The sequence below is a fragment of the Haliotis cracherodii genome, unplaced genomic scaffold (genome assembly GCF_022045235.1).
Source record: "Haliotis cracherodii isolate W230 unplaced genomic scaffold, xgHalCrac1.p SCAF_30, whole genome shotgun sequence".
Taxonomy (NCBI): Eukaryota; Metazoa; Mollusca; class Gastropoda; order Lepetellida; family Haliotidae; genus Haliotis; species Haliotis cracherodii.
In genome coordinates this window covers 389,930-406,851 of record NW_027266287.1, presented here as the reverse complement: position 1 = coordinate 406,851, position 16,922 = coordinate 389,930, and the positions used below count along the sequence as shown (strand labels likewise).

Sequence of the window (16,922 nt, the reverse complement as noted above, 5' to 3'; positions counted from 1 at the left end):
TGTGCGTTTGGCATGTTCGTGTGTGTGTGTGTGTGTGTGTGTGTGTGTGTGTGTGTGTGTGTGTGTGTGTGTGTTTGGATGTGCGTGTGGCATGTTCACGTGTGTGTGTCTCTGTGCGTGTGTGTCTCCGTGCGTGTGTGTATGCGCGTGTGCGTGTCTGTGCGTGTGTGTGTCTCTGTGTGTGTATGTCTGTGTCACGTATTCATGTGTGCGTGTGTGCATGTGCGTGTGTGTGTGCATGTGTGTGTGCATGTGTGTGTGTATGTGTGTGTGCATGTGTGTGTGTGTTTGTGTGCGTGCATGTGTGTGTGTACATGTGTATATGTGTGTATTTGTGTGCATGTGTGTGTATGTGTGTGCATGTGTGTATTTGTGTGCATGTGTGTGTATATATATATATACTATCTTAGTTAAATATATGTGTATATATATATATATATATATATATATATATATATATATATATATATATATATATATATATATATATATATATATATATATATATATATATATTATCTTAGTTAAATATATGTGTGTCCACTTAGATAATCACAGTGTTGTCAATACAAAGTAAATCATGGCCAGCGAGTATCAGGGCCGGTTGGCCACTGAAGCACTGCATTGTGGATAAGTGAATGCGCTTTACATCGCGTCGGTAAAATTTCTATGCATATATATGTAAAGCACAGTAACGTTCTAACTCTCAGGCAAAATATAGTAATAATTAAATAAGTGGAGTAAGATTGAACACAGTTTTAATAGGCTAGCGCTTTCAACTCGTATCACGTACGAGTCTCATCAGGCCATAACTGAATAACATGACTTCATATACGAGTTGAAAGTGCTAGCCTATTAAAACTGTGTTCAATCTTACTCCACTTATTTAATTATCATTACTTCCATTTCTTGTATTGCTCGATTAAACCGATCGCGTGTGATTGGTTGATTGTGTGAATTTCTGTACAAATGAATATGTTAAAATAAATTTTGTGTATAATTTGATGAATATATACTTTTGTATATGCGGTAGTTTAACTTGCATGTGCATTTGCCCTTCAAGAAAATTTTAAGCTCAAATGTTTTTGTAGCAGTTTTTCTCTTCGAACTACGCGCCTCAGATCACGTGAACCATTAGAATGAGTGAGTATTGTTTTACGCCGCTTTTAGCAATATTCCAGCAATATCACGGCGGGGGACACCAGAAATGGGCTTCACACAATGTACCCATGTCGGGAATCGAACCCGGGTCTTCGGCGTGAGGAGCGAACGCTTTAACCGCTAGGCTACCCGACCGCCCCTTGAACCATTAGAATCAAGTTAATTCTAATTGGCTTATCCATTAAAAAATCATGAGACAAACTCATTTTAGTTCCCTTGTCTCTTAACATCTCTCGACGTCAAATCTCGCAATAGTCATGCTACCTGGAATACACAAGGTTAATTATTAGTAGCTGTATCCGTGACCTGTTGACATCACAAGCGTGAGGATGTACCGTGCTGCATGGACAAGGTCGGTCACAAATTAAGTTATCAGTCAACGATTGCTACAATCTATAGCTGATGCTGTGCAGATACCAGGGACGTGGCAGGAGTTGTTCCACTAGCACACAAGCACAAGTACCCACAGGGTAGAAAGATCGAATACATTAACTTTCCCATATTTGTACGTGTGCATTCCAACAATCATTATACTGATTGATGATGACGTCACAGACCTTTATTGTTTCGAACACGACATCCTCGTTTCGTCACAAATTGATATATTACGTCATCTAAACAATAGACAGTGAAGTTTCTGTGCATGGTTGACATTTAACTAGTTGTTCTTCCCTTCTTCCTTAAAATGACAATAGTTCACACAAGATACCAGTATGTTCATTTGTGCATCGAACCATTCTTATATCGCTTGAATATCAGAAAGCATTCATTTATTAACCAACATGTATGGTATTCCTGTTTCTTTTGGTGGTGTGAATATACGTTATCTGTGTTTCAATGTTGCAGAGGACGAAGCCCTAGACTTTCGCAAAGCCACATGACACCACGAGGAATAAAATCTTCCTCAAATGTTTTATCAACTCCGACGTCCACCAAGCATAATTATGCACATATTCAGATTAATTGTTTTACTTGTATTGATATTTAAGAAAGTTGTATTCCCATGACACATTGATAAAACGATGAATGTAACACCCATACACAACCTTGACACACAAGGTCAGGTCTCCATGTGATGCCCACACTATGAGTCCTGTGTCAGTCATTGCGGCTATGTTCTGATATAGAGCCTGACCTGGCGGGTATAAGATCGACTGATACGTAATCTATACCTCAAGTGTTTGCGTGTCTCCACAGTTTGAAGATGTGTCTCAAGAGCTTGGTATACGTATTTCTGTTTTCGTCGTTCTGTGTCAGTAAGTATATTTTTATACATGAATGATGGACGACCTGAAACAACGCTATCGTTCGGAACCAGGTGTATCCAAACTTCCTTAGCAAATGTATTCATGTAACTCTCATGGTTCATAAACTATTGCATTTCTTAATTGGCGGCATTAAACTATCATTAACTAATGGTACTTTAAGTAAGAACGAGCGGAAGACGGGTGGTTTGATCCCCGGACTGTCAAACATGTTGCTGTTACAAGGACTGGTCGCTCGGAGTCTGTATACTGTGAAAGTGGGTATTCAGGTTACACTGGGGCATGGTATCTAAGTGGGCTAACACTATAAAATCGGCCTGTTTTTTTGTCCCGTGCAAGATTAAGCTTCCACACAAACGTGCATGCACGTCACTGTATAAGTGTAACAGTCTTGGATGTGACGTTAAACCCCATTTCACCTCGCTAATAATCTCACCCTCGTGTTTTTTATATCAAATGGATCAGCCCGAGTTGATCGGCAAGCCTCAGAGTTTACCATTTTTATCAACGAGTGTTGATTTATTTGATATCAAAAGACACGAGAGTGAAATTTTATTTCTCATCCAACATAATGCTTCAAACGTTTTCAGTTTGTAGACAGTAATAATCTGTGTCTTAAGTGTAAAAAGTACTGCTAGCAGCTTCAGTTGCAGAGTCATTGGTGATATCATTGATTGTGACGTCATGTAACAATGATGTCACAGTGGTTCGCAAAGCATTGTGAAGCAATTTCATGTCAGTGATATCTACAATGTAGATATCGCTTAATCTCACCCAAGCGATATCTCCTGTAGGAGCGAGTTTGGGAAGATAAATAAAATGTCCATTAACGTGGCATTCAATTTGGCTATTCACATATAATGTTCCCGCAATTCCGTTTCAATAAATATGCAAATTCCCCTTTTCTGTCATCATGAGTTTAACATAGGAAAAAGCTCGGAAATCGGAAAGTATGGTACTTCGCAACTTCCAAATGCAGCACCCTTAACGTTTATGTTGTGATGTACTTTGAGTTTTCAGTGCACAACACAAAGTGTTTCTTGGTGTAATCAGTACATTGTAACAACGTGGAATTGGCTGAAAAACTTCGAGCCGAGCTATGAGGGACTGTGGATGGGTTTTCAATATGGACCCCTGAGAGGTTCATATACGCCAACAATGCTGGAGTGCCTGGACCTCACTGGTACCGACGCGTAATCCTGGTGATGTATTATGTACTAATGAAACATTTTAAAACCCGGAACCCATCATTTCTAGAAACTGACATTTTGATGCAAAAGGGGAATTATCATTGGCAACATCGATGTCTTCAGTTTATACTGATGTCAGTGTTGGATGACGTTGCTATGTTCATCAGTTAGTTTTCACATCCGCAGTCTCAGAGGGAAAGCAGGACTTTGCTGTGAACGTCAACAGTGACGGCACATACAACGTCGTTGTCCAGGGAGATGTGTGGCTGAAGAGCGCTCCCACCTTCTTCAGAGCCGATGGCCAAGTGTTCTCCTCTGCCGATGGATCTCTGAAGCTGGTCAAGAACACTCAGTCCAGTGGTGTGGACGTCGTAGGGCAGTGGGAGGCCAACAGTTTCCTGTACCAGGCAGGGTCCAGTCAGATCGAGGCCAGCTTTGTACAGTACACGCCAGATCCAAGCATATTCACCTACAACAATCCGGCCATACCTTTCATGCTGTTCAAACAGGTGATTAAACATAGCTTAGAATTGCATTTAGCGGTTTCTATACGTACCGAGAGAGACGCAGTCCTTATACAATATCTCCCACACAGCTCAGGGTGTGTCACTGCACGAAGGGACAGTATTTCCCAGTGTTATGCATGGTAACAGATAAAAGTGTGAGCCGAGGTTCAAATGACCGACGTTTGAAATGTACTTTTCATTTAGCCGCCAAATTCACATGTATTACGCCTGTCACGATTGAAAGAGCGTGTAAGTATGGTCACCGTCTTCAGGTATTTTCAAATCTGTGAACAAAATTATATATGCTTTTTACAGATGACACAGATTTCATTACAATTGAAATCTTACATGACAAAGTTTAGATTAGGATTTGGTTAGTGTGTGCGTGTGTGTGTTTGTGTTGTGTGTGCAGTGTGATTTGTGTGTGTGTGTGTTTGCGTTGTGTGTGTTTGCGTTGTGTGTGTGTGTGTGTGTGTGTGTGTGTGTGTGTGTGTGTGTGCGCGTTGTGTGTGCAGTGTGGTTTGTGTGTGTGTGTGTGTGTGTGTGTGTGTGTGTGTCTTGTGGGTATGTGTTTGTGTGTGTGTGTGTTTGCGTTGTGTGTGCAGTGTGTGTGTTTTGTTATATACCGCAAACACATACCATGCAATAATAACACGTTAACGTACATCAACGCGAGAATCACACGCTGTTCCTCGTATATACCGTTAAAACATACCATGTAATCATAACACGTTAACGTACATCGACGCAAGAATCACACGCTGTTCCTCATATATACCGTAAAAAACATACCATGTAATTGTAACACGTTTACTTTTGTATTGCTTAGTATTTTAAAAAAACAATAACATGAATTCTACACTATTTTTTTTTGGTAGGAGAAGGGAGGGAAGGAGGGGAAGCAGCAATGGGTCTGCACAAGATGTGAATGTATTGATTTAGTTTGACCAACGCAATGATGACAAAGGTGTTTATGTGTGAGGTGACGTGAAATAAGGTTTAACGTCGCGTCCAAGATTATTGCACTTATATAGCGACGTGCATTTACGTGTATGTGTTTGTGTGGCTGCTTGTATTAGTCCGGACTGATGCCGATGTATAGTGCTAGCTCACTGAGATACCATGCCGTAGTTTAACATGAATACACACTCAGAGACAGTATACTGACTCCGAGCCGACCAGTCCTTGTTTTAACCCCTTAATGCCGAGCGCCAGGGTAACAACAAATACCATCTTTTAACGTCTTTTGGTATGACGCGGCCGGGGATCGAACCCAGGACCTTCCGTTCTCCGGGCGGACGCTTTACCACTAGACCACGGAGGCGGTCGTTTATAGTGAGAATGATAGCTTACTAGTTGCCACGAAGGTTTCGTGGTACGTGTGATTTGATAAGGGTGGATGATAAACAGATACAGATAAAGGCACTAAGATTTTAAACTTGTTTTCCTGATTGTATCTGACCAGCGCAATGAGAGATGCTGGTCCTGTCTGATGTACGTTATCGGTTTCACCCTTGGCAGGTTCAAGATAATGGAACGTGGTCCGTTAGTTATAATATTCCCTTATTTCATATTTTCCAATTTTTAATTTGTGGCATGTAACGTGATAAACTATTTGTAAAACTTTGTCTATTTTCCCCATGCTAAATACCTACTGTGACGGTTACGTGTTAAAGAAGAGTTGGTGCTCGACGCCGCAACAGCACTGAGACATTCGCGGCGATGTTGTGACAATAAAGTCTGTTCCACCCACACGCTGGTCTGCTGCCTGATTCTCAGCTCTTTGTTCTCCTGAAAGTGGAAAACGTCTAAACCTGCATCACTTGGGCCTATTCTCCGTGCTTATCTGACTCGCCCTTATTAAACTCAAATACTGTTAAAGTGTCATTAATTCTGATCGATCATTAAGAAATTGGGACTTTGTTCACGTAACGCCCCTTAATATATTGCGAAAGAAAATATTATATACACATACATACATAATTATGTTTTTACTCACGATCTTGCATGTAGAATTCAAGGATTAGTTATGTTTTTAGTTTAATGTGAGAATTATTACTTAATAATGTGTTCATGTAGTTTTAGAGGATCGTGTTCCAAGGTGTAGGTAGAAGTCCACATGATATTCCTATTTTCCTCATTGACACGTTGTCAGTTTACACACTCTTCATGTTTTCTGTCATCAATGACGACAACAGCGTTACATCAATGGAGCAAACAACACCGCCTCCAACAGCAGCGACTTCACCATTTCTGGCTTTCCTGGATTTCTGATTCAAGAGTCAACCCTTCCGTTGGGCTACGTTGGTTATGGGGGACTGATGTTTGGTAGTGTGGGTCTAATGGCAGGACAGTAAGTATTTGCATGTAAAACCTATATTATATTTAACGTGTTGAAAGGACACCATACAAAGCCTCTATAGTCAAATGTTCTGTCAGAAAGGTGTTAACATCCCAATGCTCATGCATGCAAGCCTTTTTTCTAAACATCAGCAGGTTCTCGTAAAATTACATCGAACCGCCCAAATATCAAGGGAGCCATTTCTTGCAAATATAATATTAATGGTGTGTTACAAAATAACACGTTTTACTGACATATTTCTCAATCAATTTTAACATGTGTATACTTTTCTTTTAGATGGGGACCATCATCATTTAAAATCGACGACGGGATCGAAGGCGGACCCCTGGCGTTATTTGATCAAGTGAAGACAGCAAATACACTGATTATCTCCCCTGCCAGTCGATTTATGTCGTCATCAATATGGCGTCAGAACGCCAGCACCGGCGGGGACAATCTCTACTGGGGGCCGATGGGAGGAGTTGAAAACGTCCCTCTTGGTGTTGAAACCAGTTTTATTCTGTTCTGTGGTAACCAAGGTATTAATAAGGTAAATGTTCAATAACTTACAAATATAGTTGTAAACAACACATAATATAATCTTTTTTAGACTTAGAACTTTGGATGAGGCATCGGATCATCTTCCTGTTATTTTCGGTACATGGGTGTATACATTTGTCGATCGCATAATGTTTGTACATTAAATTATATATTTGGCTTTGCAAGCTTCCAGACCAAAATTCATTTTTACTTCGACACGTTCATGATAATACGGAGATGTATATTTACCTTTGTACAAGAAACATATGATTATGCTCGCAGGCCTTCGTAAGCTGGGGTCAAATCTTGAAACAACGGCACGGGCGTACAGATCAATTTGTCAAGTCCGACTTTACGATCAACTACTTGGGGTACTGGATGGACAATGGTGAGAATATTTGGACATGTCTTGGCCTGATTTGATTTTCCACATTGAACCAACTGCACATTTGGTCCCAAACTAATGCACAAATAATGTAATATATATATATATATATATATATATATATATATATATATATATATATATATATATATATATATATATATATACATAAATTGCACAGAACATGCATCTAACTTGATCTAACTTGAGGTTGTTTCGAAGTATGACAGGCAACCTTAGCATATTTTGTCAGGCAATGTTAAACAAGGCTGGCGGCGGAAAGGAATTGAATGGGTGGAAGAGCTCCACAAAGCATGGTTTCTGAGCGTGTGTGTAAACAGTATACATACATGTATGTGGTGTCGTCTTGGGCAATGCACAATTAACAATGCTTTTTCAAGTTCGAAAATCCTTGCAAACAAAACCATCCAAAAAGAACATGTTTGTTAAGGGGCGTATTACTATTACCGGACGGAGAAAGGAAAAAACGACCAGGACACAGTGTTGGATCTCCAGACCTACATGGGACAGATTGGTGTACCAGCCAGGTTTGTACACTCACTTGTGCTACACTATACATATGTCGTCATGTTGCTGAGTTAATATATTTTCTCTTTGTGTGCTAAGTTCCAGAGAAAGATGTTGTTATGTATCTTTAGACAACAAATGACTAATCATGTCCCAAAATGTAAAGATTTTACATTTACATAAACATGTGTAAAGCTATTTCATTTCATACCGACTATTTTTACAGAGCTATTTGTGTGTCTCACTTCAGTACGAAGAGTGGTATTACTGGGACGATGATCTTGTTGTTTACTCGCCAGGTACATGCAATACGACGAGTGGTGGTATTATTGGGACAACGACCATGGTGTTGTGACGTGGTCAGCTCAGCCAAAGGTCTTCCCAAAAGGAATGCAGTGAGATATTTTTACCCTCAATAAGTGACAATTGTATTAATCTTTTAATTATATTTGGATTGTTTGTTTGCTTGAGGATTAACGCCGTACTCAGCAATATTGGCCGTTTGTAAATAATCGAGGCCGGACACGATAATCCAGTGATTGACTTCATACGGGGAAACCGTGACATGCATCACCCAAGTCAGCGAGCTTCGCTACCCGACCCCGTTAGTCGAACATTGCATTACTCTATTAAAAATTGTTTTTGTACTTTGTATGAATCAATAGAGTGACCCTCCCATCATACTAAAGACCCTTATATGCTAAAAATCGAAAATTAGAAAATATTTATTTGAGCGCACCACAGACGCAGTGAATACATGTTCTCTCGGGACCATAGAGTGACATTTTCCCGAATGGTATTTTGAGTTTTAGTGACACTTTAATTAACACATTTTCCGCTTGTTTTACCTCCTCCTGTGCTGAAGGTGGCTTTACAACAAGACAGGGTACCCCGTCGTGGCCCACAGCATGTACTGGTAAGACAGGTCAAGCATTCAGGTTACAAGTATCAGATTTACCTTAATGCAGCCCTCTTCTAGTTAAGAAACATCTGAAACGAGTTTAAACACCAATACTAGCTAAACAAACACAATTACTCCAAGAAACCACATTTCATAAAGCAAGGACGAACAAGCACGGATAAAAAAAAAACTCGTTTCAAAGTCAAGAGCAAAACGATATGTTTGATGCGTGTTTAGAATTATTTATAATTCTCTCACTTGTTCTGAGGGTGAATATTCCCTTCAGAAATATGTAACTGTTTAAAATGTTCTCATTAGTTTTGATACGTCAAAATACATTTATATGTGTACTGTCAGCAATATGTCATAACATGATGCTTTGTTAATATTCTAGGTCAAGCAACACAACCTACGCAACTGCTAATGGAGGAAAGTATGAATTCCTGATCGATGGTCATAAGTCATTACCATTGGAAGAGGTACTGAAGCTACTGTTGGCTAAGACGTAAATGCTATTTAAATTGGTTCAATATCATCTCTTTTCCCCATATCTATCATTTGCTATGGGATTCTTTGTTTATTTGATTATTTTGACCATTCATGAATCATCGTACTTCTTGACATTTATCTCATTACGTTTCAGAGATTTTGGACAGATTTGCTCGCTGAGTCCAAGAAATGGGGTCTGTTTGTCTACGAACAGGTACTTCTTCTAATTACCAACCATAAAACTAAAGATATCAAACCAAACAGTTTATATTTATTTTTATTTTGTCCTAATCTTGTTTCATTCTTGTAGGATTACCTCAATGTTGAATTTCAACAAATCAAAAAACTTCTGAGTGACATTGACTTAGGCAGCCAATGGCTGACTCAGATGGGGAATGGAGCTGCCAAGAACGGATTGACCATCCAGTACTGCATGTCCTTGCCGCGACATATGCTGCAGTCTCTGGAAATACCTGTCGTCACGCAGGTGAGGGGAGAGTAAGATGCCGAATTTAGCAAAGCTCCAGGCTCGTACATTGGGTGTGAGTAAGTGAGTAAGTGACTACTAGATAGTCATTAATTGAATTAGTTATTGACTTGGGTGTGACGCCACTTATGAGGGGTAAATGAGTGTGTATGAAGAAGACTGTTAACAACGGTCCGACCATATTTAGGTGATGTTTTAAATGAGTGTGGATTTATTCTGATTTAGCAATACATCCATGAAGTTATATCATGACGTGGAATTCCTCATATCAGCTCACCTGTTGAAACGATAATGAATGTAGAACGCCAAACATCATACTGATTTAGCATTAGCTATGTCCCATGTTGGATGGGGAAACGAGCAACACTTTAACCACATGCTAGTATCTACCTCTTCACCCCGGAAATAGACCAAATATATGTATGCACTTTGTCATTTTGAACTTTTTAAAATAATGTGATGTATGTTTCAGGCTCGTGTAAGCCACGATAACCGACCAAACACTGACAACTGGAAGATAGGTGTGACGTCACTATTTGCTTGGGCTATTGGCATTTCGCCCTTCAAGGATAACTTTTGGACCACCAAGGTTCAAGCCGGAAATGGTTACAGTATGTAGAACATTAATCGACACAAATGTTTCATTGAGTCTAACTTTGATTTCGTAATAGAACAATTTCTTGGTGAGTTGGATGGTCAAAGGAGTTATTAAGTCATATTCATAACAGCTCAATCAACATGTCTATTTGTAAAATCTTCACGATGTCATTTCTTGTTCGGAAACTGTCAAAATAGTTTAGCATATCGTGACTATATTCAGAAAAGGATACCGATTATGGCAATTGGATAATGTGTTTCAGATAATACGGAACCGCACACGTCCCTGCACGCCGTGGTTGCAACCTTGAGTACAGGCCCAGTAGGAATTAGTGACATGGTCGGGGGCATGAACAGGACACTCATCATGAAGTAGGTTGGATGTTTGAAAAAATTGAAAGTACTTTTACACTAACAAATAATAATTACTTCTTCCTTATTGTTCTCTGAAGTTGTTCAATATCCTTTATGACTGTATATGTTTGTCACTGTACTTTTTACTTACTATTTATTACTCTTTTATTTATATTTCAATCATAATTATCCTGTAATTATTAGTATTCCTGCATCTATTACTTATTACGTTTCTTGACTGTCACTTTCTATAGATCTGTGAATACTGACGGCCTGATCTTGAAACCATCGCGACCAGCGACTTCAATTGACAACAGGTTACGGAAGGTAGCTTTGAAATTTGCTTTACTCTAATACTGACCTTGGTTTGTGAATGGAGAGTCAAACATAACAATGTCAGCAATCTGATAGTCGTAAATGGACCGAACATTTAATATGCTGGGTGTGGATAGTGTTTGTGTGTGAGTGAGTGAGGGGATTAGTGTTGAGATGTATGCTTCAAAACATTTCACAACACATGTTGTTCAGGAATACCATGTAGCATGTCCAGCGAAGTTTTTTTCGGGGTAAATAATGAAATAATGAATAAAGAAAAGTCAAAATATTTTTTTTCAACAAAATCCCAGCACCACCCACCTACACACTAAGCACCATTCCCTCAAGGACCTTTCATTTCCCCATCCTCTGCCTCGGAAATAGTCGGTGCCTACTTATCCTCTTTACACAATATATTTAATCCACAACCTGTTTATGGCGCATTTACGTGTAGTGAACATCGGCACGAGACTGCAAGTCTGCCTTTAAAATAGCAAAATGATGGTGCAATTAGAAGAGCGTTTTGTTGATTACTAACTGGGATTTACACAAGGGCAAATTACAAAATTGCGAATTTAACATATTGAAATGGCATGAAATACCTTGATAGAACCGAGGGCTTCTTATATCTTATGATGTATGTTTTATCCAGATGGCTTGGGCAGACTTTGAGGGTCCTGATGGGGAGGTGTGGTCCACGTATTCAGATTTTGGCGGAAAGAACAAGTATGGTATCGTCCTCGCTGCCGATCTGCAGGGGAGCTACACCATGACGCCATGCATGGCTGGATATCAAGGGGTAAAATGTTACTAATTACATCCTACCATGTCTTGCTTTACTGTTATGTACTGTCTAGAAATTCATACCCACCGCTGATCCACAGGAAAGTCACACCAGTCATCTTGTATGGCTGGAAATCAAGGGGCCAGATACTAAGGTCTTCTTATCGTTACTTATTTCATTAGATAATTTGTTAGGGGTTTTCGTAAATAAAACTGTAATTTTGGTCAGTTATACAACCGAAGCTAACGTTGTTATTTTCAGTTTCCCAGCTCGATGGTATTTCCAGCAAATGATCCCAACAAGATCCAGCCTCTGACTGATCCCCAACCTTTGACTATGAGTGGTTGCACCACTACTGACTTCTGTCTCTTCTATGTGTCGCCGGTATTGACGTTCAACGGGTACGGGTTATTCCATTTCAAACAATGGAGATACGTATCAATAGCAAAACTATAGCAATTGTTCGAGGTACAAAACAAACCAATATTAAGCTATTCTACATGCATGACTGTACACTCTGATAACATATAAATCAAAATGACATATCATGCCATATTATAAATGTATCAACGCGAGTTATGCATTTTGATCTAACGACATTTCGGGATATGCTCTGGCCGAATACACATTGAATATATCAAATTGATCAGTGAATGCGCAATGAAGGTATCACGAAATATAACAATTAGTGAATACACATTGAAAATATCACAAAGATATTGATTAGTGAACACACATTAAATATATGACGAAAGATATCGATTAGGGAATATACATTGAATATATCACGAAAGATATTGATTCGTGCATATGCACTGAAGATCTCACGAAATATATCGATTCACAGATTGGAGATATTACGTAAGATATCGATAATGGAATATACATTGAAGATATCACGAAAGATTCAAATATTAATCAACTTGGGCTATTTATCTCTTCTCTGAAGCAAATTCAACAGCGCTTTTTCCTAGGTTATGACATTTTAAATTCAAATAAACTCATTTGTAAACAGAATCACGAGAGCTACATTGGAATCTTTAATTCTCGCTGTAAGATGGTATCACTTGATAAACAACAGTATTGCACAAAACATACGATTCAATGTTGATAAGAACGAAATGTAAAATATATACAAATGCTGACAAACAGATTAATGACATAAGTGTCATTATACGGCATAACACCTGGATCTGTGTCTGAGTCATGGAAAAATATTTGTAAAACTGCGGATTCGCCACCAAATAGTTAAATGGCAATGGGCAGGTGATTTCAAACGAAAGTTTATACATAGTTTTTCATAAATGTACAAGAATGTTTTGTTGTTATGTCTCTTTTTTTTGTAACTTAACGAAATTGAAGTAAAACATTGTGGCAAATTTTGTCTGAACAAAGTAAACAGCTGTATAAATATTTTCCTGCAGCAAACAAGTTCTCATCCAGGGTGAGTTGGACAAGTGGGTGCCCATGTCACCTCAGAGAGTGACTGGCATCAACATTGCCGATGACATCACCATCAGCCTCACTGGAGCTGCCAAGGAAAAAGTCTCCTTCTGGTTCAACGTGGATGGTAAATCCTCCCCTGTGACCTGTACTCTCGGAGCAGGAGGTCTAGCCACCCTCAGTTTCACAGCAGGCGCATGTCGTCGAGAATAGTGAACATTATATATGTGCTTGCATATCTGTAGATGCATCTATTATTTGGTTTCCGTTTGTGGTATTTGCATTAATAGCATTTATGTTGTGAATGAAAGTGAATAAATGTTATATGAACTCTGTCTATATTTTCAAGCGTCGTATCTCTGTAAACGTGTACGTGAGTGTGTGTGTTTCTGCATTCAATCCTGGGCACAAAACACAAATTTGGGTCAGGGCCCGTGTAATTGTTCATGATAAACTGTATGAAAAATGCATTTACAGCTATATAGCGACCCAGGACATTCAAGTTGGTATATATGTCTATTGTTTAGTTCCTGCATACCCTTTTCTATTGTGAGTTGAATATGGCTTTTTGATGTAATAGTAACTACAACTTATTATTTATGTTGGCAATACTGCAGCTGAATCCCTTGTCATTCAGTAGTTCATCGTCATAATACATGTAGTAATTGAATGTGATTTATCATGACTTAATCAAAAGTCAAATAGAGGTACATGTATATTATCACGCGACACAGGCCTCTGAATTTTATTTTGCGCAATTATACATATTTTACGATAGTGCATTTATTTCGTTTTCCCTCCATCATGGTGGTCAACAAACAACGACGATGCGACGACGGATTACTCGGATTTAATGATTATGATCTCATTTTAATACTCACGCAAAATGCATAAAGAGGTGATTATAAAACTTTACTTTTTAACCAGACAAAACTATATTCAGTCGAACTACAACATTGTCTGTTTTGCTGAAGATTCATTAAGAAACATGTTTACGTTAATTCCATGTCATGGGGAAATAGATTAAGCTATTGGCTGTTGAATATATTACATATTAAATTGAATTTATCATCAGATTGAGGGTAAGCCGCTGACCTTGGCCTGGTAAGGGAGGTTCCAGCTAACATAACACAACGGAGTTCACTTAGATATCACTTAGATATAGATACTTTGGGTTATAATTCAAACCAAACTGTATGTTGAGGAAAAGAAATAATGTTTTGACATTAACAGCAGTAGAGTATAATTATAATAGCTCTTGATGTGGGTTAAAGCACGATTGCATGCAATAGTTTTCTGGAGGGCATTAATTAGTTTACGATTGATAATAGATTTAAATGATTCACTTCCAGCTGAAGAACTGATTGCATGCCCAAGCACCTTTAAGTGAATGTTCGTACTTCATATGACCAACATTAATTTGTTGGTGGTGTAAAAAAAGGAGCAAGAATTGTCTTTGAGTATTTTTCTGTCGAAACAGAAGATGTCGGGGTGGATTATTTTTACAATGGCACACTTAGAGGCTACGAAACATCATCCAGGGTTACAGAATAAACGTTAGGCGAAGCCCCGCATTTACGTCGCCGGTAACCCCAATGTCTTTGCATTCTTTCGGAAAAATAATTCGACAATAGATCCCGAAGATCGAGGTGCAAAGACTCGGGGGATGATATTTCACGTGCATCACGCAGGGCCGACTCACAGTGTGTTCTCACAGCATGTCAATCGTGAATATCTTTTTAAATCCAGTTATCAAAACAATGTTGTTTAAACATTTTTGGCTGTATGTTAACCATCGTAGGGTAGAACATGCTTACCCTTTTCGCGAACACCATATGTCATCACTGATTTTCAATGGTCCATTCCATTTTTTACAACAATTTTGTCCTTTATGGCAAATTTCGTTAGTTGTTCTCTTACATTGACAATTTATATTTAATAGGTCGAGATTTTTGGTGCTCCCAGCCTAGGGGTTATAACTGAGTAGTGTAGTAAAACTTTAGTAAATGCACTAATTAATCGAAGAAGATTTTTTGAAAGACGGATAGTAATCTCTACCAACCAATTAGTAACGTGTACTAATGTATGATAGGCCACCTTTTTTAGTCTAACCAATCACTGTGTAAGAGCCATCACAGTGACCCTTCTGTAGAGGAGCAAGTCGTAGAAGTGACTCGTCAGTCTCTACAGTCTAAATTTGAACAACACCAACTCCACGTCAGATAAAATTCGCCTCTACTCCATTTTGCCATGTGCCAATAATCCGGTATCCACTGCTATCAGCTCTCACTCATACGATTAAGATAATCTGGGACAAATTGCTACGGAAACCCCTTTGAAACATAGTAAGCCTTTTAAAACAAAAATCGTCCGCATGAATACATCGATAGCCTACATATCGATTCATAAAAGAATTGCTGTCGATCGATCACCAATAGGAACTGTAAAATGTATCGATATTTCCTCTCTTACACGCATGGTCTCTAATACATGCCAAGTCAATGGCTCCTGCGAAAATAATAGACGGCCTAGCGTCTAAAAGAGGAAATACGGTAGATTGATACTGGATGTTTTTGGCGACGTTATGTTGTTATAGTTCGTAATCCTCATTGCTTCAGTGATGAGATTGCAAGACTTTATGCAGGCATATCTTTTGCATACAAATGAAATGTTTATGAAACTATCAGGGACATGTTCGAAGTGAACAGACTCAGATTAGGCAATTTTAATCATCATTGAAACAACATGACAATGAAAGTAAAAAATAACATTATAAAAATGTGTTCAAAGAAACTTTATTTATGACAACATGTTATTTGCCAACTTTTTTGTGTTTAGATATTCATTACCGTCTCCTTCAACCACCACCATAAGAATTGAGCATGAGAGGATTTAAAAATCCCGCAGAAAACACTCGTCCCTTTGAAAGCCTCGGAAAGGCCACGAAAACAATGTTCCGTCATCACTTACGTCACTGCTTATCAAACTTGATGAAATGACTTTCAGAAAACACACAATTAACAAAATCATGCACAAACCACCATTTCTAGGCAACAGTTGTCCATTGCTTTCACACACTGGCTTTGAATCCATGAAATGTTGAAATGGACAGGTCAAATAATGCAGATTCCTCGTCTGCAGCCGAGAAAGGGGCTGTTCAGTCATATTGTACCAGAATGCTCGGTCCCTGTAAATCTTCAGGTTAATGTTAAACCACATCATAGATCGGGGTTGTCATCTTGCTTCATGTAGCTTTAGGTAAACAACAACATTGGCAGCCATACTGACAGTTGTGAGGTGGGAGTAAACGTGATGTAGGTCTGCCATAGCCTAGTTTGGGGTGGAGAGGCGTTTATTTTGATTATTTTATTATTTAATGGGGAAAATTGCTATCTAACTAATAAGACTTAAACATGTAAAAAGAAGAAGAATGTTAATGTGTAAAGTTTGTTGTAGAAATATGTTCATTTGGCATTTTTAAAACCATTTCTACAACTTGTCACACCTACAATGGAAATGGCATGTTAGATATCCAAGAAATGACTTGGTGAGTCCAAACTGTGCACAGCAGGGTGAGATGAAATTAAAATATTTGTCTTTGGACTAGGTTTGGAGGGTTATTTGCCAACTTCTTGT

At 38.7% G+C, this 16,922-nt stretch overlaps 1 protein-coding gene across 1 annotated transcript; it reads left to right on the top strand.

The window, feature by feature from the left end:
• The first annotated feature begins 2,351 nt into the window (after nt 1-2,351).
• Nucleotides 2,352-13,605, top strand: LOC139477003 (uncharacterized). Its single transcript, XM_071259563.1, has 17 exons — nt 2,352-2,417; nt 3,803-4,125; nt 6,321-6,475; nt 6,761-7,013; nt 7,286-7,391; nt 7,840-7,936; nt 8,216-8,311; nt 8,782-8,832; nt 9,212-9,296; nt 9,461-9,520; nt 9,617-9,793; nt 10,266-10,404; nt 10,654-10,762; nt 10,999-11,071; nt 11,712-11,858; nt 12,105-12,244; nt 13,268-13,605. Exons 1-17 carry the CDS (start codon nt 2,366-2,368, stop codon nt 13,497-13,499), a joined length of 2,295 nt encoding a protein of 764 aa, XP_071115664.1. The 5' UTR covers nt 2,352-2,365; the 3' UTR covers nt 13,500-13,605.
• Nucleotides 13,606-16,922: the final 3,317 nt, after the last annotated feature.

Coding starts and splice junctions, on each gene's coding strand:
- LOC139477003 (XM_071259563.1), top strand. CDS start 2,366: ATGTGTCTCAAGAGCTTGGTATACGTATTTCTGTTTTCGTCGTTCTGT. Junction 7,014..7,285: donor GTAACCAAGGTATTAATAAG/GTAAATGTTCAA, acceptor TTATGCTCGCAG/GCCTTCGTAAGCTGGGGTCA. Junction 11,072..11,711: donor TTGACAACAGGTTACGGAAG/GTAGCTTTGAAA, acceptor TGTTTTATCCAG/ATGGCTTGGGCAGACTTTGA.